Source organism: Hippocampus bargibanti, linkage group LG22 (assembly GCF_051943395.1).
Source record: "Hippocampus bargibanti isolate YZ-2025 linkage group LG22, ASM5194339v1, whole genome shotgun sequence".
Classification (NCBI taxonomy): Eukaryota; Metazoa; Chordata; class Actinopteri; order Syngnathiformes; family Syngnathidae; genus Hippocampus; species Hippocampus bargibanti.
In genome coordinates this window covers 6,400,162-6,424,651 of record NC_142755.1, presented here as the reverse complement: position 1 = coordinate 6,424,651, position 24,490 = coordinate 6,400,162, and the positions used below count along the sequence as shown (strand labels likewise).

Below are 24,490 nucleotides of genomic sequence, written 5' to 3'. Positions count from 1 at the left end.
GATAATTTCTTTGTTACAGCATGGAGCTGCCTTTCCAGCAGCTCATGTGTTTTGTATTTTGTGTTTCTACTTCTTTTTTTCCTTTCCTCTTCCTTTCATAACTTTGCTGCTGTGTTACTTGCGGGTAGCGAATGGCTGCCACTGCTCACCCGCACAAAAAAAAATCAGATCGTAGATAGCTAATAGATAGCCAAAGAGCTAAGCCAAATAGGTAGCTATCTAGGTGGCTAGCTACATAGCTAGCCACCTAGATAGCTACAGTATAGCGCTAATAGAAAGCTAAATAGATAGAAAGCTAGCCAGCAAGTAGATATCTAATAGATAGCAAACAGATAGCAAGCTAGATAACTAGCCACCTAGATAGCTACAGTATAGCGCGAATAGAAAGGTAAATAGATAGAAAGCTAGCCAGCCAATAGATAGCCAACGGATAGCTAGCCACAGCATAGCGCTAATAGAAAGCTAGCTAGCCACCTAGTAGATAGCTAATAGATAGCTAGCCACCTAGGCTGCCACTGCTCACCCACAGAAAATCTAATCCCGTTACTGTCAAATGTCCTTGGGAGTTTTGAAAGGCGCTTATAAATAAAATGTATTATATTATATTACATATAAATCAATATACATATAATGTATATTGTATTATATCCAATCGTAACAATAGTGCAATAATTTGATATGCTGCCCTCAAGTGTTCATACCCGGTATGACAATACCTCAATTCAAAGTTATGAAGTAAACTGCTCCACTCGTTTCACTCTAAACTATAATTTGTCAAAAAGTAGGACGTCCCTCCCTTATTTCACTCTAACTTCCTCACCTCATGCTAATTTTGACATTTTTAAATGTCTGACCTTGCATAAATGCACCCACACGCACACGCCACTCGTGCATGTGACGTTGATGCTAGTACACCTTCCGTATTGACACATCGACTGAGACCCGTAAATCTACAGAACTGTCAAACTGAAAAGGTAACGTGAACTTGTTTCAATTTAATGTTTTTTTTTTATGTCATGTTGTCTTTGTTTTTTTAAATCATATGATATGTACATGTTAAGTTTTTTTTTTGGGGTGGGGTCTTGAAGACAATTCACTTCTATGACGATATAATATAAGCTAGCTACATGTGGAAATGTACAAATTTACCAATATGTGTATTGAGAAAAGCTAAAACAATGCACAGTAAAAAAAAAATATTTTTAGTATTGAAAATAAAAAGCCATTTCCTCTTGTGTGTATATTATTTCAAATGGAACATTGCTGCAGTTCACTTTAGGGAATTGAAACGTGTGTGTGTGTGTGTGTGTGTGCGTTTTTTCCCCCATCATCCTAATATAACATTGTAAAAATATGAATCAGTCATTCTGTGCGTTATGTTTTGCAGATGTGGAAGTCAATAGTAGGCCACGATGTGAGTATAAAGGTAGCTCCCGAATGTGACGACTGGGAAACAGACCCCGATTTTGAGGTATTGCATGAGGACTTCCTGCTAATATGGCGCAGGATGTATGTTAATGTCAACTTCCTGTTTCAGAATGACGTGTCGGAACAAGAGCAGAGGTGGGGAGCCAAGACTATTGAAGGTTCTGGTCACAAAGAGCCCATCAGGTAAACCCAAATTGCCATTCGTGTTCACTTTGTGGTCACTCGTGGCCTGTCAATGTGTTGAAACCGGAAGGGGAAGTGAGAGCGTGTTATGTTATTGCTTAATATGGATTTTACTAAATGTAAACACTTCCCGTACTTTATTTAAAAAGGATGAAATTGTCATGCATGGTGATGAAACTGATGTTTGTGTCCCGTTGTTTTTGCAAAATGTATCATTTTAATATTTCTTGGCTCACTATTTTTATTTTACAATCATATTCGCTTTATAATGCTGTCACAAAAATCCAATAAGGCCGCCGGAAAAAAAACACATTGTGGTGTAGTCTGAACTGTTTTTTTTTTTTAAATTTACTTAAAGGACAACCGACGCCACCGGACAAGTTGTGTCCATAATTTGTAAAATCACTTTAAATGACTTCTACTGAGCGTGTTTTACAAATATTCCACGGCATCAAACTATATTTTACGTTTTAAGACTCGCGCTATTCAGGAAGTCTTGTTTTCGAATTGGTGACGATTCCTGACGTGACGTCACATCAGGAACGCCCCTGAGCGAGAAAGCGACACACAATGCATTCTGGGTACTTTTTTTTTAGTCTGAAAACTTCGTGTTGATCCGTGCTGATGGGAAAATTAGAAGGAAAATGCAATGGTGAAACGTTGTGTTGCACCAAGACTACTATTTGATACTAGTTGACACAAATTCCCAGCAGATAAATCAGCCCATTTCCAACGGAGCTTGGGCGCCATCTTCTGCATTTTCTGGGTGCTACATTGCTGTCATTGACGGCTCGAATTGATATGGGAGGACTCCTTTAATCGATTGCAAACATTTATGCTTTCCTTTTCAGAACTATTTGAATCATATTCATAACTGGATGAGTAACAAAAAAAAGCAGCTTCTCCGAATCTGAAGTTTTGATTCTCGAGCAAGGCAAGACGTCCTGATGTGATGTCACGAACAAGGGGGCGGGACCTTCGTGTTTTGTGTATTTTAGATGCTATAAAACATTTTTCTGCTGTCAGTTAGGAAACAAAAAAATGGTGTCGGTTGTCCTTTAAATTCCTTGTTTGTTCTACATACTTGGCAATAACGATGATTCTGATTTTTAAGTGTTGCAGATCTAAGACACAAAGTAGCGGCGGAGCACGAGCAGGTGAAACATCAGCAGACGACCCCCAAAGCGTCGTACGGCTATGGAGGGAAATTTGGCGTGGAGACAGACCGCATGGACAAGGTTTGATTGACACGAACCGGTTCATGCTTTCATCCAAAGTGGACAAACATTTTGTTGTCATGCAGGTGGCGGTAGGACACGACTACGTGGCTCAAGTGCAGCAGCACAGTTCCCAGAAAGATGCCTCCAAGGGATTTGGAGGGAAGTTTGGAGTGGAGAAAGATCGGCTTGACAAGGTCAAAGAATGACACTACAGTGAGACCTCAACTTACGAACTTAATTGGTTCCCAGACAGAGTGTGTAAGGCGAAAAGTGTGTATCTCAAAAAAAAAATTCCCATAGGAAACCATTAAAATGGGAATAATCCGTTCCCGGGTTTCCATAAAATATACTTTTCAACTAAATAAGCCTTAAAACTACACACAACATACCTTATTCTATGTATAATAAATGTGCTATTGTATTGTAATGAAAGAAATACACTGCATTGTATCATAAAGTCACTTTATTTACATTTGTGATGGTCATTTATGGCTTGATGGAATGGCGTTGGAGGTCGAAGGTCAAAGGGAATTGCTGTTTGGAAAGAGAGGCGCATTACATGACGACTGTAATTAAAGAAATAAACTGCTGTCAAATAAAGTTTTATTTACCTTTTTGATGGTCGTTGATGGCTTATGGAAGGAGAGTCACCTTCCATAAGGACTGTTGGTAACTTAACCTCTGGTGCTGTTCGGTCGTGTGATTCCGCCGAAGATCACTCCGCCAGCCGTGGTGGGTGTGCATTATGAAAATAGTGCTTATTATAAGGTTTAATTTTCATAAATTTGACGTTTGTAAGACAAAAAGTTTGTAAGTTGAGGTGTTTGTAAGTTGAGGTCTCACTGTACTTTTATTTTTATTCATGTAACTTCCTCTCGACGCTTTTAATGCTTGTCTGATTTATCCAATATATACATTGTCCTTACAGTCTGCTGTGGGATATGAGTATAAAGGAGAAGTCAAGCAGCATACGTCACAAAAAGGTTGGTCAAATAGAATTATACTGTGCTACCTCAGTTTACGAACGCTTTATTTACGAACTTTTCACCTTACGAACAATAATTTCCCGAGAATATAATCTTGGCATACGAATTAGTTTTCGACAAACGAACCAAACCACACGGAGCGCCACACCCCCTTTGAGTGCAGACGTGGTTTGTTATCGAGTGGATTACTTTTGCTATATGGGCTCGTGTTCAACCTAAGAGGACTCAAAGGAAATTAATGGTCGAGCAGAAGAAGGAGATCATCGGAAAACATGAATGAGGTATGCTCTCTTTCCAAACAGCAATTCCCTTTGACCTTCGACCTCCGACGCCATTCCATCAAGCCATAAATGACCATCACAAATGTAAATAAAGTGACTTTATGATACAATGCAGTGTATTTCTTTCACTGCAATACAATATCACATTTATTATACATAGAATAAGATATGTTGTGTGTGGTTTTAAGGCTTATTTAGTTGAAAAGTATATTTTATGGAAACCCGGGAACGGATTATTCCCATTTTAATGGTTTCCTATGGGATTTTTTTTTTAGATACACACTTTTCGCCTTACACACTCTGTCTGGGAACCAATTAAGTTTGTGTGATTTAGCTGTCCCGGTACAATTGTGCTAAAACGACCATTGCTACCATCCATTCACAACTACCATCACAAAGGTAAATAAAACAACTTTATTACACAGTACAGTTTATTTCTTTAATTACAATACAATAACATATTTAGTCTACATAAAATAAGGTGTAATTTGTGGAGTTTTAATGTTATTTAGTAGTAAATTGTTTTAAGGGGACCTGGGAACGGATTATTCTCATTTTAATTATTTCCTATGGGAAATTAATGTTTGGAAGACACACTTTTCGCTTTACACGCACTTTCTTGCAACCAATTAAGTTCATAAACTGATGTATCACCGTGTACTGTCATATAAAATATTTTATTCGCATGACAGTGAGCCTCATGCGAATATGTGTCCTTCCAGATTATTCCAAAGGCTTCGGAGGTAAATACGGTGTGGAAAAGGAAAAGGTGGACAAAGCCGCCGTGGGCTACGAATACAAAGTCCAAACGGAAAAGCATCAGTCGCAGAAAGGTGAATGAAAGAAATGTATTATTCATTCATTTTTAATTAACTGTATTATTATTATTATTATTATTATTATTATTGTTGTTGTAATCCATTGGAATATGTACAGATTATTCAACGGGTTTCGGAGGTCGATACGGAGTACAGATGGAGCACATGGACAAGGTGAATAATAAATTAATGACTAAAAAAATAATTGTATTGATGTGAGTCTCCGGGTAAAAAAAAATGAAGATAAGACATATTTTCAGCCATTAAACTCCATTTATTAATATTTTTTGTTGTTGTGTGTTGCAGAGTGCAGTTGGTTTCTCCGACATGGAGTCCCCGACTTCTGCTTATGAGAAGACGCAGCCAATAGAAGCCTGTAAATTGTTTAGTGATGCATTTATGATTGGATTGGATTTGCTTTTATTAGACTCACAGTGGAGATAATATACATTTCACAGCAGCAAAGTGATGAAAGTAAGAGGAAAGGAAAGGAAGAAGTAGAAAAACAAAATACAGGGGCTGTTGTAAAGGCAGCCATTCTCGAGGCGCCATCTTGAAGTCAAACAACCACACAAAATATCAAATAATGTAACACAACACAAAATTTAATCTTAAGCACTTTCTGCAACCTCTTTGTTGTATGAAGCAGTTCTAGATTAAAGAGGATAATATCAAAGCGTCCTTTTCACCAGTGGATCAGGGACGTCATGTTTGAATGTGCTCATCTGCTACAAGCTAAATGTTGCGATTAGCTTTTATTAGTTAAGCAGTGGAGACATTTCACAGCATCAAAGTTCTGAAAGGGAGAGGAAAGGAAGAAGTAGAAAAACAAAACACAGGAGCTGCTGTAAAGGCAGCCACTCTCACGGCGCCATCTAAATGTTGAACGCAAACACTTTTCTGCACCCTCTTTGTTGTATGAATCAGTTCTAGATGAAACAGGAGAGGATCAAAGTGTCCTTTTCACCAGTGGATCTGGGACATCATGGTGAAATGTGCACGTCTGCTCCAAGTTAAATGTTGGAAGCAAACATGAAGCTGTAGCATCCATTGTGGAAAAGAAATTTGTCTCACATCTCATGTCCAATGTACTGTAAATCCGCTTCAATTCCAAGCCACGACAGTTCCACATAATCATTGCCGCTCCTTTCTTCTCATTGCGGGCTCTTCAAGCCATGCATCCATTCGGGTGCCATCTTGGACTCATATAACAAAGTCAACATTGATATTGATTGTGTTCCGTGCAGCCGGCGCCAATGCGGGCAAGCTGAAGGCTCGTTTCGAGAGTTTGGCCAAGGCCTCCAACCAGGAGAACAAGAGTAGAGTAGAAGAAAAGAAGAGCACCAAGAAGGACCTGCAGATGAACGAACGACAGGCACCAGAATGCAAACAGCTGGTGACCTCCCCAAAAAAAGATGTATTTTTTGGCGACAAAGTCTTGTGAGGATTTTAAGCAATTTCACTTCAATATTGATTCCTGTACAGGAGCAAAAGAGCAGAGAGGAGCAAGTTCATCTTGCAGATGTTCCAGAAGTGCTTGCAGAGTATGATGCGTCACAGGACATCGATCAGGGACCACCAGAAGAACCACAAGCGCAGGTCAAACATTTTTTAATACAGTGATACCTCACCTTCCGAACTTAATTTGTTCCCAGAAAGTGTAAAGCAAAAAGTTCATCTGCCAAACATTTATTTCCCATAAGAAACCATTAAAATGAGAATAATCCGTTCCCAGGTCCCCATAAAACGTAATTTTCTACTAAATAACCCTTAAAACTATACAAAATATACCTTATTTTATGTATAATAAAATGTGTGTATAATGTCCTCTTGTATTGTAATTAAATAAATAAACTGTACTGTATAATAAAGTGGTTTTATTGACCTTTGTGATGGTCATTGTGAGTGAAGTTGCGGTGCTTTCTCTGCGATAATACCCTCACTCACAATGTCCCCTGCAAGCTGCTTTTGGTTAATCCAAATCAACAGAAGTTTTTTAACCTCTTCGATTGCCTGAGACCGTTGCTTAGACAACACAGAAACACCCTTAGCCACATGTAGCAATGGTCGACTTAGCATCCTGGTACTGGGACGCTAAATTATACACAGGAATCAGAATCAGAATACCTTTATTCGTCCCGCAATGGGGAAATTTGCAGTCCACAGCAGCAATTGAAGAGGGATGGGGTTGGGGTGGGAGTGAAAGGATAGAAAACAAGATATTCTAAGCATAACAAAATAAAATAAAAAATAAAAATAAAATAAAATAAACACTTTGTTTGGGTTTATTTGATGATTTCCTTCTTCTGCTCGACCGTAATTTTGTTTTGTGTCCTCTTCGGCTGAACACTAGCCTGTGGTGGGGTCTTTTTCGGGCCCAAAAAAAAAAAAGCAAAAGTACTCCACTTGATACCAAACCACGTCTGCACTCAAAGGGGGTGTGAAAAACTAGTCCGCCAGCCACCGTGGCGTTGTGTGCTTTGCTTCGTCCGCCGAAAACCAGTTATTATGCCAAGGTTGTATTCTCGCGAATTTAATGTTCGTAAGGCGAAAACTTTGTGAGCTAAAGTGATGCTAAACTAAGGTATCACTGTGGAGCCAGAACTCAGATTAGCAATTGCTGCTAAAGTGGTGCAATCTTGATCCTATCCCATAGTTGAAACCACCCATGGCGCCTGCTACACCGCTCCCGTCTGATCACTTCCTGGAAAAAGATCTTCCTCCACCCCCCATTGAGGCGCCACAGGGTGTATATAACCAAGTCACCGCAGACGAGAATGACAGAAACCACGAGTATGACGTGGTAGACCCGCCACTCCCGATGGAGGACTCCGAAGACGTCGGAGCCCCGCCCCCGATCGCTTGGTCAGGTACGGCATCAACGCACAAATATGTCCCGCAACACCTTGATTTATATTTCTGGAAATCTTTTCACATCCCGACGACTGACGACTACGAAGACCTGTCAGGTGGAGTCCAAGCCGTAGCCATTTATGACTATCAAGGAGGTTCGTTTCTACTTTCTACATTCATATTTTTTTTTTAATCCTATCTGCTCACCCGTGAGGATGTTTCGGTTCACTTCGGCAGAGGATGATGACGAGATCTCCTTTAACCTCGATGATGTCATCAGCGACATCGAGATGATCGATGAGGGCTGGTGGAAGGGACGCTGCCACGGACGTACCGGCCTGTTTCCTGCTGCGTACGTCCAGCTCATGCAGTGAGTCGTGTAAGCCCCTTTATTTTATTCTTCAAGCCAGACATTGTCATAAGTTATGCATGAAATGTATTATTATTATTATAATAAATGACAAATGTCATTTTCACTTTTTCTTGGGCTAAGTCTAACTCCTGGAAATGCTTAGGAGTATTTCTCACGAAACGACTGTACTTGTCTTTTATATTTCACTTTTTGTTGCTTTTTCTCAAGCAGGTGCCATTACATGACCATGATAAAAAAAACAATGCTAACTCTTTGACTCTGGGAATGATGAACCATAGCATGTGCAATTCGTCGTTTTTTGCCGCGGGCCACATTGTCGTTATGGTTTCCTCTCGAGGGCCGTTATGAATTTGGGGAAGCCATTAGAATGTTTAATCCCCTCCACATATTACATATAGAGCGCACGAAAAATTAATGAATAACTAGTTTTCAAATCTGAAGTCAAGAATAATGACTGTTATTGTGGTTTACATCCCAAAATATGACATTTTGGTTAGGATTTTAGCAAGCATCATGGAATTTCATAAGTTTGATTTGCTTTTGCGGGCCGAAAAAAATGATGTGGCGGGCCGGATTTGGCCACCGGGCCTTGACTTTGACACCCGTGATCTAAAGGCAGCTAACAGCTAGCACTGAGCCCATCACCTGTTCTAAATTTAAATACGATACTCAGCAAGCTCGTGTTTCGAATGAACATTGGGTATTTACTATTATGATGATTTTTGACATATTGATTTTATTGAAATCTGTAATTTTCATGAATGGGATCATGAAAACCGTACTCATTATGGAAAAACTGGAATAGTTGGCAGGTATTGCATCCAAATAAACAGCCTCTTCATCAATGTTATTTATCCACATTATGGCAGTCATCTTGGAGAGACAGGTTGCCGCCAGAGTCTTTTTTTTTATTTTTTTTTGCCAGGGAAACTTCTCACCAGGCAATGCCCTTCTTTTTTTTGTATTTTCCTTTTTGGCCGCTTTTCTGGGCCATCCGCTTGGTCCTCAGCTTCTTGGCCTGCCGCTGGTTCATCCACACCGGATACTGTCCATGCTCATTCAGCAGTGTCTTTTTGTTGCGCTTGCTGTCCAAGTCCATGGCGGCATCTATAGCACAAGTGATGAAATGGTGGATTTATTTGAGAAATAATGAGTGTTAAGGCACCGTGAAGACGCTCAATCTAACTCACCTTCGTTTCCATCTCCTTCCATGACGACATCAGCCTCCTTCTTGATCTTCTCAACCGGGACCACGGTGGCGATCTCCTGCATGTCCCTCATCACAACATCATCTCCTGTCTTGCCCAAACCGAGGGTTTGTTTCAGGCGAGCAAGCTCCTTGGGGGCGTTCTTCTTCCTCTTTTCAGCTCTCATTTTCCTCTTCCATTTGCTCCGCAAGCTTTTGGCCATGTTGTCTTTGGGTGAGGGGTAAAGCAACATGAACAAATTGTATTAGCACTACTGTATGTGCAAGCGTGTGCTAATAGTTTGCGATTTTTAAGGGCACTTAATATAAAATGGGTAACAGTATTAAACTTTATGACTCCCGTGTTTTTTAAAAGACAGCAGATCAAATTAGGACGCGTGGCATACATTTGTATTATGCTAAATACCGTAGAATCAAGTTAAACTGCAAAGCTAACGTCGGCTGGCTCGTTAGCGATCAAACTGCTAAACTATTTTTGTCAACGCAAAATAGGAATCGAAGTGCACAATATCATCAATTCGACCCATACACAATAAACGCACTACGGTACAAAGAATAACTTACTATTTGTAGATATTACCGTTGATATTGGACTGTTTATGAAAAAGACGGAAAAGACACGTGTTTACAAAAGGCAAAGCGGCCCCGTGAAGAAGGTGCGATCTGATTGGCTGTGCGCACAAAGTGAAGATCGCCAGCTCTCATTGGAAAGTCACTCCCTTCAATGTGATGAAACGTCGTGTCATTGGCCCATCGTCACCAACCCGGAAGCGTCGCAAAACAGGTCCACCAGGAGGCTTTCGGGTACAAATAATACTTTGGAGGACGTCTAATTACACATTCAACTTAGTTTTAGTCATTATAAATAAAATTTGTAACGTTCTTTTGAATTTAAACAATTTTATCGTCACTAAAGCCATGACCAGCCCGACGGCGAGCGACGGTTTAATGGCTGTTTTCAAAACACCGCTGTCTTCTACTCAAACCAAACTATTGGACATGTTGGAAGACGCCACCGAGCGACTGATGCTCGATAAAGACTTCGACGCTTCTTTTCGCGTCTGCGACAGAGGCCTGAAAAGCCTCGCACACGCGGAGCAAGAAGACGTGAGGTGACGTATTAAGTTCAACCAACATTCTTCAATTTATTATTTATTTAGACGAGTTCTATTCACTCAAGTAGGGATGAACTTAAGGCTGGCTTTTGCATCGTGGGCATTCAAGCTTTGGCTGAGCTTAACCAGTGGCCACGGGTTCTCCCTTGGGTCTGTCAGCATTATGAACATCAGGAGGATATGCCATCTAAAATATTGCTGATGTGGTGAGAACTCGTGAATCAAATTATCCGTGGTGTCAATGTAGTGTATTTTTTTTTTTTTTTTTAATCGTCTTTTCCATGTTTTCCGGCAGCATCCTCCTCTACTCCAAGGTGGACGAGCCGGCAGCGGTGAAAGAGGTTTCCCGGCTGTGGCTGCACAACCCATCGAATCGCGGATTGCAGGGGTTTCATTCAGTGGCTGAACTCTACCTGCTACACATCCTCCTGCCCCTTGAACTCATGGACCAGGCCCGGGAATTTGTCGTTAGCGAGTTGGGGCGCGCCACGTTCACGGATGAGCAACAACGGACGGCATTGGATATCATCGAAGAAAAGGAACGTGATAAGAAGGGCTTCAATGTCAACGTAGATTGTAGGTTAAATGCTAAAAATCCCTTGGCGCAAGGTAGGGAACACATTTCGTCCTTTTGATTGAGCAACAATGAAAACCGTCCTTTTTTTTTTTTTTTTTTTTTAATAAATGTCACCTGTACACTAACAGGATTCTGGAACTTGTTCCACACAGGTTCCCTTCTCCATAAAGTGGAGACGTTGTTGAGGCTGACTTACCAGAGATTGGCGTCTGCCTCAGTATTCTTCCCATTCCATAAACTCATTTTGGCAGCTCTTATTGTCTACATGCTTTTGTTACGCCTGGATCCAGGTATGTTTTTACATAAAGGGAGACAAAAAAATGCATATTTGTGCTGTTGTCATCAATACACTTTTACTTATTTCCCCTACTGTACTGCAGCGCTTCCGTCTTCCTTTGTGTGGATTTCCAAACTACACCAGCTGCTCCGACAAATGTGGAATGTCATGGCGGCTCCGTATTATCGAGCTCGGAAAGATTGAGCGTGGACTTTCTTGTAATTTGATTTCTCCGAAATGTCATTCCAAACTGGTGGACATAAGAGATACAGCTAGGAAAGGACATTGATTTTACAGTGCATTCTTGTTGAGTCAAAGTCAGCTTTTTTTGTCAAATATGCTAATATGCATGACATACAGCACAGATGAAATTAATGTCCTCTCGGACCCAGCATGCAGGCACTAATAGTTGGCTAACGTGGCTAAAAAATTGACAATAGACTATACATGTATTCATCACGTGTATTAGGGTTATTTCAATTTCCTTCCTTGGTCTTCAATTAAATGTTATTTTATTTACTGTTTATTTAATCACAGCATTCTTCATGATCACACACCCTCCACATCAGCTTATCTTTTCACCTTTTGATTATTTGATCCATTTATTCTGTGCCTCTTATGCTGTATTTTCCTCTTTTCCCTCAGCAAACGCACAGAAAAGAGCAAGGTGGTTGGCGCGAGAAAGGTTCGCACTTTGGTATTACTTTAATATTCATGTCCATTCATTTGACATTTTTTTTTATTTCTAGTACTGTACCTCAACATAAAAAAAAGATCAGGCTGTGTCACATGTTTGTGTGTAGGTGGTGCTCAAGAGTCATCACATGCTCATGCTAAGTTTCCTACTTAAGCACTTTGAGGATAGTGGAAAGTAAACCAGAAAAAAAAAACATGGCTGACCACATTAGTAAGCAGTTGTCCATTAAAGTCACCAAATGTAAAAAGTACGGCCAAAATATATACAGTACAGTGAGACCTCAACTTACAAACTTTTCGTCTTACAAACGTCAAATTTATGAAAATTAAACCTTATAATAATCACTATTTTCATAATACACACCCACCACGGCTAGCGGAGTGATCTTCGGAGGATGCACACGACCGAACAGCACCAGAGGTTAAGTTACCAACAGTCCTTATGGAAGGTGACTCTCCTTCCATAAGCCATCAACGACCATCAAAAAGGTAAATAAAACTTTATTTTACAGCACAGTTTATTTCTTTAATTACAGTCCTCATGTAATGCGCCTCTTTCCAAACAGCAATTCCCTTTGACCTTCGACCTCCAACTCCATTCCATCAAGCCATAAATGACCATTACAAATGTAAATAAGTGACTTTATGATACAATTCAGTGTATTTCTTTCATTACAATACAATATCACATTTATTATACATAGAATAAGGTATGTTGTGTGTAGTTTTAAGGCTTATTTTGTTGAAAAGTATATTTTATGGAAACCCGGGAACGGATTATTCCCATTTTAATGGTTTCCTATGGGAATTTTTTTTTTTTGAGATACACACTTTTCGCCTTACACACACTGTCTAGGAACCAATTAAGTTCGTAAGTTGAGGTCTCACTGTATATCTATTTTAATTTTGCTGGGTCACATAGAATAATAAAAATAATAATAATGATAATGGTATCAATATCTGAGCGACTCAATATCATTGGACTGTGTTGTGTAGTAATTGGAGTGAACAGTGTCGCTTATCATATTATTGTAATTAAAGAAGTTTAAATGAAGCCTGCACCCCTCCAGCCCTTGTGGTGACACGTCCCAGTGTTGACGCATGTTTAGCCTGTTGCTAGGTGAGCTTGCACTGGAGAAAAGGAACTTTTTTTTTTTTTCAGAGTGTTGGCTTTCAGAAATATCCCTCCATCTCCCCCTTCTTGCGCCGCATTCCGGACATTTCACTAGCGTCATCAATATTCCTGCTTAATATTGGAACAGCACAGGGAGGGGGGAAAACTGCCTCAAACAGAGCCGCCATCATGTTGGTGTGGCTTTTTGATTTAATCCAACCATCGAGTTGATGTCACCTTCTCATTGCAGATTATCTTGCAATGTTAATTTAAGACAGCCATGTCGAAATTTACGTACAAACAAATCTATGCAAATGGTGGCCATTTTGTTAGAAGTCACCTAATTGTTGATTAAAGAAAACGAGCCACAAAATGGCCGCCATTTGTTGTCAACCGATTGCATATGTTGCACTCAGAAGCCCGTGACGTTAGCCCGCGACGTACTAGCTTTGTTATCACTCCACAGTGAGTCATTTGTTTATTCTTTACGGGAAAAGCCAAATAAAATAAAATGGGCACGAGCTCAATGTGAAACGTTTACCATCTTGTCAATATTCCAAGTTAACTACTTTTATCTACACGACTGTTTTGGAAACTACGGTGACATCCGGTCTTGTTGGTCGGATGCTTTTATGCCTTCTCTTTAATGTTGATAAGGAATCATAAAAGCACTGCTTTCACGTTATGCTTTTAAGAAACTTCTTTTTCTTTCAGCTTTTCTCTTCAGAGGTATGATATGCATGTTTGTTTTGGCCAAGCTTTTACGTCGGATACCCTTCCTGACACAACCCTCTGTATTTATCCGGGCTTGGGACCGGCCCAAGAAGACTTGTGTCCCATTGTGGCTACAGAACAAGCAACTTTTAAGAAAACGAGCACAAAAAAAAAAACGTTAGCTTGCCACGTTAGCTCGCGACGCTAGCTTGCTAAATTAGCTCGCTATATTCGCTATTTAGCTTGCTATATTAGCTTGCTACATTCTGGCTCTGTCACCACCCCACAGCGAGTCATTCATTTATTCTTTTTTTGGGAAAAGCCATATAAAATAAAATTGGCACGAGCTCAGTGTGAACTGTTAACTTTATTGTCAATATTCCAAGATAACTACTTTTATCTGTATGACTGTTTTGGAAGCCATGGCGACATCCGGTAGTGTTGGTCGGGGGCTTTTATGCCTTCCCTTTCATGTTAATAAAGAATCATAAAAGCACTGCTTTCACTTTCTGCTGTTATGTAGTCACAAATGACTGAATTATATCTTCTCGATGCCCATTTAGGCCAGCGACGTATCCCTTCCGGCGACACACGCCTTCCAAAAAGAAAAGCCCTCGATGTTCATCAAGGTCAGTGTTTTCAAAGTCGTGTTTCGCATTTTGCTAGCTGTTTGATACCGGAAAAATATGAAAAACCGTAGACTGTTGTTTTGTCGCTGCCATTTTTTCTTGGTGTCGTAAATTACACGTGTCCTGTGGTGACTTTTGTTGTGAGGGGGAGGGAGGGAAAAGAAAAAAAAAGTGATGCGAGGCGGCGGTTTGGTTTGGAGCGTGACGCGACATTTGGCCGACTATCGCTGCAATTCCATGATGTATGTTTACTGCTGAAAAAAAAAAACCGCTGAGCAGACAGTTAAGTCGTCCAAGGTTGAATGAGTGCCCCCCATTCCAAACTCTTCCTTATTCACCGTGGCCCACCCGTTGTCGTTACACTTCAGTCTTATCTGCGCTCCTTATCGTCATGTCGGCAAGTACACTGCATGTATTTTGAAGCCCGGCCGCTCGGGTTACTGGGAAATTGCTTCCTGTCCTAACAGCCATTTTGAAACCTTTGCACCACCTGCCCGCGCTGCACCGCTTGTCTGCCCTCGGCGTTTCGTTCCCATGGTGGGGGGGTTGGGGAGAAAAAAAAAGTCGTTAAAGACAAAACAAAACACATCGTCTGGTTGTGACTTGTCACGAGGAAGACTCATCCGAACACGATCGGAACGTATCATAATAAATCCCGACCTGGCGCACGTCCTATAAGGAGGAGTGAGGGCAATTGTACCTCCAGGCCAAAATTCACATTGGCATTTCGGATCGTGTAAGCGCAAAACCACCACCCAGTGCGTGTCTTGTTGAAAAATAAACAAAAAATGTTAAAAAAAAAAAACTGCATTTTCATTATGTGGTTCATCACACAACACGATATTTTAACTCATTCACTGCCAGGCGATGTGCAAAAAATATGTCCACTCCCGTGCCAGGGTTTTTGTCATTTTCACTCAAATTGCAGGAACCATAGGATATTGAGTTTTAGGATTATATAAACATTGAGCGCAGCGTAAGAAACTTTAGACTATCTTCTTTTATCAAAAAAAAGTTAATTTATGGGTCTGGAATTTTATGAGATTGAAAGGAGGGCGGAAATAAAGCAGTGACAGAGATAGTAGACAGCGCCAGGGTGTATTCAGTTTTTCGTATTTCAATTTATAATAATAATACATTTGATTTCTAAGCGGCTTTCAAAACTCTCAAGGTCACTTTATAGTCACAGGATAAATTTGTTTTTGTGGGTTAGCAGCAGCAGCCACACGCGCCAGCGTTCACTCAACCAGGAAGTAACTCAAATAGATGGCTAGGTAGCTAATTGATAGCTAATAGATATCCAATAGATAGCTAATAGATAGGTAGGTAGCCGTATGACTAATGGCTATCTAGCTAGATAACAAATAGCAAGATAGCCATATTTAGTGCTTGATTAACTCATTCACTGCCAGACGTGCAAAAATGTGTCCACACCAGTGCCAGGGTTTTTGTCATTGTCACTCGAATTCCAGTAGCCACAGAATATTGAGTTTTAGGACTACATAAAGTCAAAGTCAAAGTCAGCTTTATTGTCAAATATGCTAATATGCATGACATACAGCACAGATGAAATTAATGTCCTCTCGGACCCAGCGTGCAAGACATGCAAGGCACTTATAACGTGGCTAAAAAAGACATACAATTGACAACAGACAATACATGTAATTTCTGTATGTAAAGTGAGGTAGTGTCGTATGGAAAGTGAGGTAGTGACGTATGTAAAGTGAGGTAGTGACATATGTAAAGTGAGGAAGTGACGTACATAAAGTGACGTAATGTCGTAATTGCAAAACAAACAACTAGAAAGGGTTGAAGTGAGGTCTTGTCTAATGAGAAATAACAAAAAAAATAGAGTTCAGGATGATCGTACAGCATGTAGCGTGTACTCAGAGTTCGGTGAGTGTGGCAGTGGGAAGGGGCAGGCTGGGCAGGGCTGGGAGGGAGTTGAGTCTCCGGACTGCCTGGTGGCAGAAACTGTCCTTGAGCCTGCTGGTCTTGGCTCGGAGACTCCGCAGTCTCCGACCCGATGGCAGCAGGCTGAAGAGGCTGTGGGAGGGGTGGGTGGGATCGCCAGCGATCCGGATGGCTCTGCGGGTGAGGCGGGTGTTGTAGATGTCCTGAAGGGGGGGGAGAGAGACACTGATGATCTTCTCAGCTGTCCTCACGATGCGCTGCAGAGTCTTACGGCAGGACACGGTGCAGGCGCCGTACCACACAGTGATACAGCTGGTCAGGATGCTCTCTATGGTACCGCGGTAGAAGGAGGTCGTGATGGGGGTCGGGGCTCCAACTCTTTTGAGCTTGCGGAGGAAGTACAGGCGCTGGTGGGCTCTCTTGGCCATAAACATTCAAATCAGCGTAAAAAAAACATAGACTTGCTCATTTTATCTGAAAAAATAGTTAATTCCAAAATTAAGTGGGTCTGGAGTTATCTGAGCTTGAAATGGGGGCAGCTGTACAAAATACAATGCAATACATACATATTGGTTTATGTATCGCTTTCACAACAGCTGAAGCTGGAACAAAACGCGAACACAGAATAAAAGGGATATACTGCCCCCTTGTGGAAAAGAAGAAAAAAAAAACATTGCCAGAGGCCATGACCAATACTTTATCGGCACCCTAGCATGAAAAAACAAAACTCGGAACAAATTCCGGAATGGCCCTATAAGTCTACGTCTTTCAATGTAGCATAAGAAACTTTCGACTCTCTTCTTTCATCAGAAAAAAAGTGTTAATTCCTAGGTTAGATGTGTCTGGAGTTAACTGAGCTTGAAATGGGGGCGGCTGTACAAAAGGCAAATGCTGCTCCCTCGTGGGAGGAAAAAGACATTGCCAGAGGTCTGACCAGTGCTTTATCGTGTAGAAAAGCAAAAACCTGAACAAATTCAGGAATGATGCTCCACATCATGCTTTTCAATTCCAGAATCAATTCGACAATGGCATTGAATGAGTTAAAAACAACCATCCCTTTAAATTCCGCGCCTAGCTAGTAGCCGTAGTACCCGGTGACAAATCGGATGTGTTCGAATTGGCCTCAACATTTTTAGCCTGTTCTAAAAAAAGTGATTGGGCACCATCAATGTCAACAATCTTAGCTATCTATAAGCTAGCTATTGATTAGTAGCTAGCTAGCTTTCTATCTATTTGAGTTACTTCCGGGTCGAGTGAACGCTGGCACGTGTGGCTGCCGCTGCTCACCCACAGAAAAAAACTGATCCTGTGACTGTAAAGTGACCTTGAAAGTTTTGAACGGTGCTCATAAATGAATTGTATTATTATTATTATTATTATTATTATTATTATTAATGAAGTAGTAATTAAGTATTATTAAAATTATTACTACTATTATTATTATTAATGAAGTATGAATTTCTCCACTGTGAGACTAATAAAGGCAAATTCAATCCAATTATTACAATTATTACTACTACTATTATTACTATTACTATTATTATTATTATTATTATTATTATTATTATTAATTGAGCAGATCCATCAGCTATGCATTTTCAGTTGACCTCATTCAAGACATCTTAAAAATCAATTAGCTGGCTATCTTGTTATCTAGCTGGCTATTAGCTATTTAGCTAGCTACCGTATCCATTAGCTATATAGCCAGCTAGCTATTAGCTATTTAGCTAGCTACCGTATCCATTAGCTATATAGCCAGCTAGCTATTCAGCTATCTATTCACTAGGTTTTAGCTATCTATTCGCTAGGTATTAACGATCTATTCGCTAATACGCGATGTACGTTGGTCGAGGCGGAGCGGCCATCGTCCAAGCTCTCTGACCTCCTTCACGTTCCCACACAAAAGACCCTCTAATGCCAGGTAGCCGCCGCCGGCATTCCTCAAGCATTCCTCCGCCGGGAAGTTGCCGGGGATGGCGACCAAACAATGATCCGCTCTCATTCATCGGGTTTAGGGTTCTGTGGGAAAATCCAGCACTAGGTTGAGGTGGGTGGAATGTTCTCCGGGAGATGCGCTGACAAAATGGAGGGTGGGGGGGGGGTGATCTTCTCGTGACGGGCGGGCTGATAAAGTGCTTTGATGGAGTCGTGCTGTTTGCACATGCTGGTCATGCTTTCTGGACTTTGTTTGCATGTTTTCGGGCTGATGTCATGTCAGGGGGGGGGATTGGCATTTCATGCGCCGTGTTTCATTGTAGACCCATGATCATCACTTTTAGTGAAAAAAAAACAACAACAAAATACATGCATAGCTGACTTTTGGAGTGAATTGGATTTGCGTTTATTCATCTGACAGTGGAGAAATTGACATTTCACAGCAGCAAAGTCATGAAAGGAAAGAAGTAGAAAAAAAAAAAAAAAACGGGAGCTGCTGCAAAGGCAGCCACTGTCGCGGCACCATCTTGAAGTCAGAACAACAACAAAAAACTAAATAACAAATAATATGGAAACACATAGATACAGTCATTCATTCTTAAACACGTTCTGTACCCTCTTTGTTACATGAAGCGGTTCTAGATGAAAGAGGAGAGGATCAAAGCGTCCTTTCCGCCAGTGGATCAGGGACATCATGGTGAAATGTGCACGTTTACTATAAGCGAAATGTTGAAAGCAAACACGAAGCTGGAGCATCCATTGATTAAAAGAGCTTGTCTCACATCTATCCTATGTACTGTAAATCCGCTTCAATTCCAAGCCGCGACATATCCACATACGCATCGGCACTCTGCTCTGACGCTCCTTTCTTCTCATCGCGGGTTCCTCAAGCCATGCATCCATCTAGCCGCAGACTGTTTTGTTCAATAAAAGCAAGCGTGTATCTCCACATTTACTTCATGACAAGTTGGCATTCATTCTCCTAAAACAAAAACAATCAAGGTTTTTCATTGGACGCCGTCGAGAGTCTGCCGCTTAGCCAAAATGTGCACTTTATTTCTTTCTTTCTTTTTTTTTACGCAACTTGCTGGAACAGAAACGAGGGGCTTCCCCCAAACGTCCCGCGAGAAGCATACAATTATGTAACATCTCTCTTAGCTGAATGAGTTCACCAGAATCGATGAATGGATTGATTAAAAATAAATACTGATCTATTTGCTAACTATTAGCTATCTGGCTGGCTGGCTAGCAATCTAGCTAGCTATCTGTTAGCTATGCCCTTGAGAGTTTTGAAAGGTACTTATGAATACAATGTATATGTTATTATTATTATTTATTATTATTATTATTATTATTGTTATTAGCTATCTATTAGCTAGATAGCTAGCTTTCTATCTGATTTACACGCAGCCCACCCACTGAAAAACTTATCCTGTGACTGTAAAGTGACCTTGAGAGTTTTGAAAGGCACTTATAAATGCATATTATCATTATTATTATTATTATTATTATTATTATTATTATTAGCTATCTATTAGGTAGCTAGCTTTCTTTTTTTTTAGGTACTTCTAGGTTGAGTGAACGTTGGCACATGTGGCTGCCACTGCTCACCCACTGAAAAACTTATCCTGTGACTGTAAAGTGACCTTGAGAGTTGTGAAAGGCGCTTATAAATGAAATATATTATTATTATTATTGCTATTATTATTATTAGCTATCTATTAGCTAGATAGCTAGCTTTCTATCTGATTTACACGCAGCCCACCCACTGAAAAACTTATCCTGTGACTGTAAAGTGACCTTGAGAGTTTTGAAAAGTGCTTATAAATGCAAATTATTATTACAGTAAAGTCTCATTATATCGATATTCAAGGGAGTCCGAAAAAATATCGATATAACCGGGACTATCGATATATCCGACCCTGTTTGCATGTAATTTTCTCCGTGCGTGCATAGAAATAGTATCGATATAACCGGGACTATCGATATATCCGATATCGATATAACGAGACTTTACTGTATTATTATTATTATTATTATTATTAGCTATCTATTAGCTAGATAGATAGCTTTCTATCTGATTTACACGCAGCCCACCCACTGAAAAACTTATCCTGTGACTGTAAAGTGACCTTGAGAGTTTTGAAAGGCGCTTATAAATGCATATTATCATTATTATTATTATTATTATTATTATTATTATTTATTATTAACTATCTATTAGGTAGCTAGCTTTCTTTTTTTTTTTAGGTACTTCTAGGTTGAGTGAACGTTGACACATGTGGCTGCCACTGCTCACCCACTGAAAAACTTATCCTGTGACTGTAAAGTGACCTTGAGAGTTGTGAAAGGCGCTTATAAATGAAATATATTATTATTATTATTGCTATTATTGTTATTAGCTATCTATTAGCTACCTAGCTAGCTTTCTATCTGATTTACACGCAGCCCACCCACTGAAAAACTTATCCTGTGACTGTAAAGTGACCTTGAGAGTTTTGAAAAGTGCTTATAAATGCAAATTATTATTACAGTAAAGTCTTGTTATATCGATATTCAAGGGAGTCCGAAAAAATATCGATATAACCGGGACTATCGATATATCCGACCCTGTTTGCATGTAATTTTCTCCGTGCGTGCATAGAAATAGTATCGATATAACCAGGACTATCGATATATCCGATATCGATATAACGAGACTTTACTGTATTATTATTATTATTATTATTATTAGCTATCTATTAGCTAGATAGATAGCTTTCTATCTGATTTACACGCAGCCCACCCACTGAAAAACTTATCCTGTGACTGTAAAGTGACCTTGAGAGTTTTGAAAGGCGCTTATAAATGCATATTATCATTATTATTATTATTATTATTATTATTATTATTATTAACTATCTATTAGGTCGCTAGCTTTCTTTTTTTTTAGGTACTTCTAGGTTGAGTGAACGTTGACACATGTGGCTGCCACTGCTCACCCACTGAAAAACTTATCCTGTGACTGTAAAGTGACCTTGAGAGTTTTGAAAGGCACTTATAAATGTAATGTAATGTATTATTATTATTATTATTATTATTATTAAAGGGGTGTCTCTTATTTCTCCACTTCTGATGTTTGACGGACGCTAGCCGGAAACCTTCTCGAGTTGATTTTATGGCAGCCCCGCAGGCTCGCCCGGCGTCCTCTTTTGACACGCAGGCATCTGGCGGCATAGCGCCCGAGCGCGTGAGAATAATTGTACGTCACCTTCAACGGCCTCTTCTCGGGAGTGTCACGTCGACCGGAAGAGCGTGGTATGCCATCACGCAGGTATTTGCGCTCAAGGCTAGGCTAGCCTAGCCTAGCGCATGTAAGCGGCGGAGCCTGAATTGAACTCATTTGCCGTCTCGCCGGCTGCAATTGTGTTCCAAACCGCAAGCGTGGGAAGCTAAATGCTAAGCTAAGCGATTAAATTGTGTCTTTTTGGGCAATTACGGACGATATCTGGAATGTTGACCTTTGCACCGATGGCTCGTCATGGGTGTGATTGTTCTTTGGTCCTAAGCCTTGAGAAACAAGCATTTAAATGGCATTTTTTTGCTATAACTTTTATCAAAGAGGAGACTGTGTTGAGAACGCGCCTTTTCAGCATCACGAATATGCCAGCACCGTTTTTGATCTATTCCAACCATGGAGCTAATGTCACCTTCTCATAGCAGATTATCTCGCATACTTAATTAAATAATAATAATGATAATAATACATTTAATTTCTAAGCGCCTTTCAAAACTCTTAAGGACACTTCACAGTCACAGGATTTTTTTTTTTTTTTTTGTGTGTGGGTGAGCAGCGGCAGCCATTCGGGCCAGCGTTCACTCTACCCGGAAGTAACATAACAGCAAACTTATGAAAGGAAACAAAAAAAAACTAAATAACAAATAATATTACAACACAGACACAGTCATTCATTCTTCAGCACTTGCTGTACCCTCTTTATGACATGAAGCAGTTCAGCCATGTCCAAATTTATGTAAAAACAAATCAATGCAAATGTCGGCCATTTTGGTATTTATCACCTGAAAACGAGCCACAAAATTGCCGCCACTGTTGTCAACCGGTTGAATAGGTTCCACTCGGAAGGCCGCGACGTTAGCTCGTATGTGGAAATGTCGCGGCTTGGAATTGAAGCGGATTTACGTGAGAAAATGAGATGTATGACAATCTCTTTTCGTCAATGGATGCTATAGCTTTGTGTTTGCTTTCAACATTTAGCTTGTAGCAGCCGTGCACTTTTCACCATGACATCCCTGATCCACTGGTGAAAAGGACGCTTTGATACTACTACTACTACTAATAATAATAATCATATTGATAATAATAATACATTTCATTTATAAGCGCCTTTCAAAACTCTCACGATCTCTTTACAGTCACAGGCTTAGTTTTTCTGTGGGTGCGCATCAGCACACGAGCCAGCGTTCACTCAACCCGGAAGTAACTCAAAAAGATAGAAAGCGAGCTAGCTAGCTAATAGATAGCTCCCCATCTAGATAGCTATGTAGCTAATAGAAACCTAGCGTGATAGCCAGCCAGATAGCCAATCAATAACAAGTAGATAGCTAGCTAGCTAGCTAGACAACCATATAGCTAATAGAGAGCTTGCGAGATAGCTAATAAATAGCCAGCTAGATAGCGAGCCATTGATAGCCATATAGCTAATAGATAGCTAGCAAGGTAGCCAGCCAGATAGCCAATACATAGCAAGTAGGTAGCTAGATAGATAGCCAGCTAGACAGCCAATATAGCTAGCGAGATAGCTAGCCAGCCAACCAGATAGCCAGCTACATAGCTAGATCGCGAGATAAATAAAAAGAAGTGTTGATCCTCTCCTGTTTCATCTAGAACTGCTTAATACAACAAAGAGGGTGCAGAAAAGTGCTTGCTTTCAACATTTAGATGACACCGTGACAGTGGCTGCCTTTACAGCAGCTCCTTTATTTTGTTTTTTCGACTTCTTCCTTTCATAACTTTGCTACGGTGAAATGTCTCCGCTGCAAGACTAATAAAGGCCAATCCAATTTTCGCCATCTTAATTATAAAGTCCCGGTAGCTTTTTTTTTAGCCGTGCCGCCATTCCTCATACGAGGAACGTCTTAATGGCCCCATAATGCGATTCCTTATATGCTTCTCGTTAGGCCCGTTCTCATCTGCGGCCTGTTACGGTGGAGGAACCGGGGGGGGGGGGGAGTTGATGACATCATCCGGGTCCAGCGGCAGCGGTGGGTAATTGGGCCTCCTCCACAGCTGGCGTCGCGGGCCAAACGGAACACACAAGTGGAGACGGGGCCATGCGAGTCAGATGGGGTTTTTCCAAGCCCATGAGGCGAGGATTGTGGGGGTCGTAGGGGGGTCGTTGGGGGGGGGCATGGAAAGGGGAGCCCGTCCGCCTGTAAAAGTCCCGAATGAATGAAGAGCCTCAACTCGAATGAAACACGATATGGAGTGTGTGTGTGGGGGGGGGGGCGGTCCTGTTTGATGTGGGCTACAATCCGCCGCCGTAGAACGCTGCGTCACGGCGCCCTTTTGCCCACTTTGATTGATGGGATGGGAGTAAAACTATATCAACAGTCGACATTGACGGAGTTTAGAATGAAGAAATCAACACTAATCTATTTGCTATCTGTTAGCTATCTGGCTAGCTATCTAGCTAGCTACCTCTGAGCTTCTACCCTGGAGCGTTTTGAAAGGCTCTTATAAATACAATGTATTATTTTTATTTTTATGAACTACTTATTACCTAGCTAGCTTGGTTTCTTTCTATTTGAGTTACATCCGGGTTTAGTGAACGCTGGCGCGTGTGGCTGCCGCTGCTCACCCACAGACAAGCTTATCCTGTGACTGTAAAGTGAACTTGACATTTTGAACGGCGCTTATAAATGAAATGTAATATTATTATTAGCTAGCTAGCTAGCTTTCTATCTATTTGAGTTACTTCCGGGTTGAGTGAACGCTGGCACGTGTGGCTGCCGCTGCTCACCCGCAGAAAAACTTATCCTGTGACTGTAAATTGACCTTGAAAGTTTTGAACGGCGCTTATAAATGAAATGGATAATAATAATAATAATAATAATTGTTATTATTATCTACCTCTTAGCTAGCTAGCAAGCTTTCTATCTATTTGAGTTAC

At 40.6% G+C, this 24,490-nt stretch overlaps 3 protein-coding genes across 5 annotated transcripts in view; 2 read left to right on the top strand and 1 right to left on the bottom strand.

Annotated features, from left to right (window-relative positions):
- Nucleotides 1-228: 228 nt before the first annotated feature.
- On the top strand, nt 229-9,497 carry hcls1 (hematopoietic cell-specific Lyn substrate 1). Its single transcript, XM_088988751.1, has 15 exons — nt 229-974; nt 1,388-1,471; nt 1,538-1,611; nt 2,726-2,849; nt 2,915-3,025; nt 3,760-3,814; nt 4,821-4,931; nt 5,035-5,090; nt 5,223-5,292; nt 6,164-6,312; nt 6,402-6,515; nt 7,573-7,786; nt 7,877-7,924; nt 8,007-8,148; nt 9,366-9,497. Exons 1-14 carry the CDS (start codon nt 864-866, stop codon nt 8,141-8,143), a joined length of 1,458 nt encoding a protein of 485 aa, XP_088844877.1. The 5' UTR covers nt 229-863; the 3' UTR covers nt 8,144-8,148; nt 9,366-9,497.
- llph (LLP homolog, long-term synaptic facilitation factor) lies at nt 8,859-10,035 on the bottom strand. The gene is made up of 3 exons (XM_088988758.1): nt 9,914-10,035; nt 9,333-9,557; nt 8,859-9,249 (listed from the first exon to the last, which is right to left on the bottom strand). Exons 2-3 carry the CDS (start codon nt 9,550-9,552, stop codon nt 9,077-9,079), a joined length of 393 nt encoding a protein of 130 aa, XP_088844884.1. The 5' UTR covers nt 9,553-9,557; nt 9,914-10,035; the 3' UTR covers nt 8,859-9,076.
- Nucleotides 10,036-10,078: 43 nt separating this feature from the next.
- pex26 (peroxisomal biogenesis factor 26) overlaps nt 10,079-24,490 on the top strand; it is a 30,890-nt gene continuing 16,478 nt past the window's right edge. The window contains exons 1-7 of one of the 3 annotated variants that reach the window (XR_016113667.1): nt 10,079-10,461; nt 10,533-10,670; nt 10,760-11,073; nt 11,194-11,331; nt 11,422-11,536; nt 11,964-12,003; nt 14,406-14,471. Coding sequence is in view for 1 of the 3 variants with exons in the window: in XM_088988754.1 (XP_088844880.1) it covers nt 10,079-10,461; nt 10,533-10,670; nt 10,760-11,073; nt 11,194-11,331; nt 11,422-11,522 (1,074 nt within the window). In the remaining 2 variants the exon portion in view is untranslated. Of the gene's footprint in view, nt 10,462-10,532; nt 10,671-10,759; nt 11,074-11,193; nt 11,332-11,421; nt 11,746-11,963; nt 12,004-13,842; nt 14,201-14,405; nt 14,472-24,490 lie in introns of those variants that run through there. The other 2 variants (XR_016113668.1, XM_088988754.1) reach the window with 2 other exon arrangements.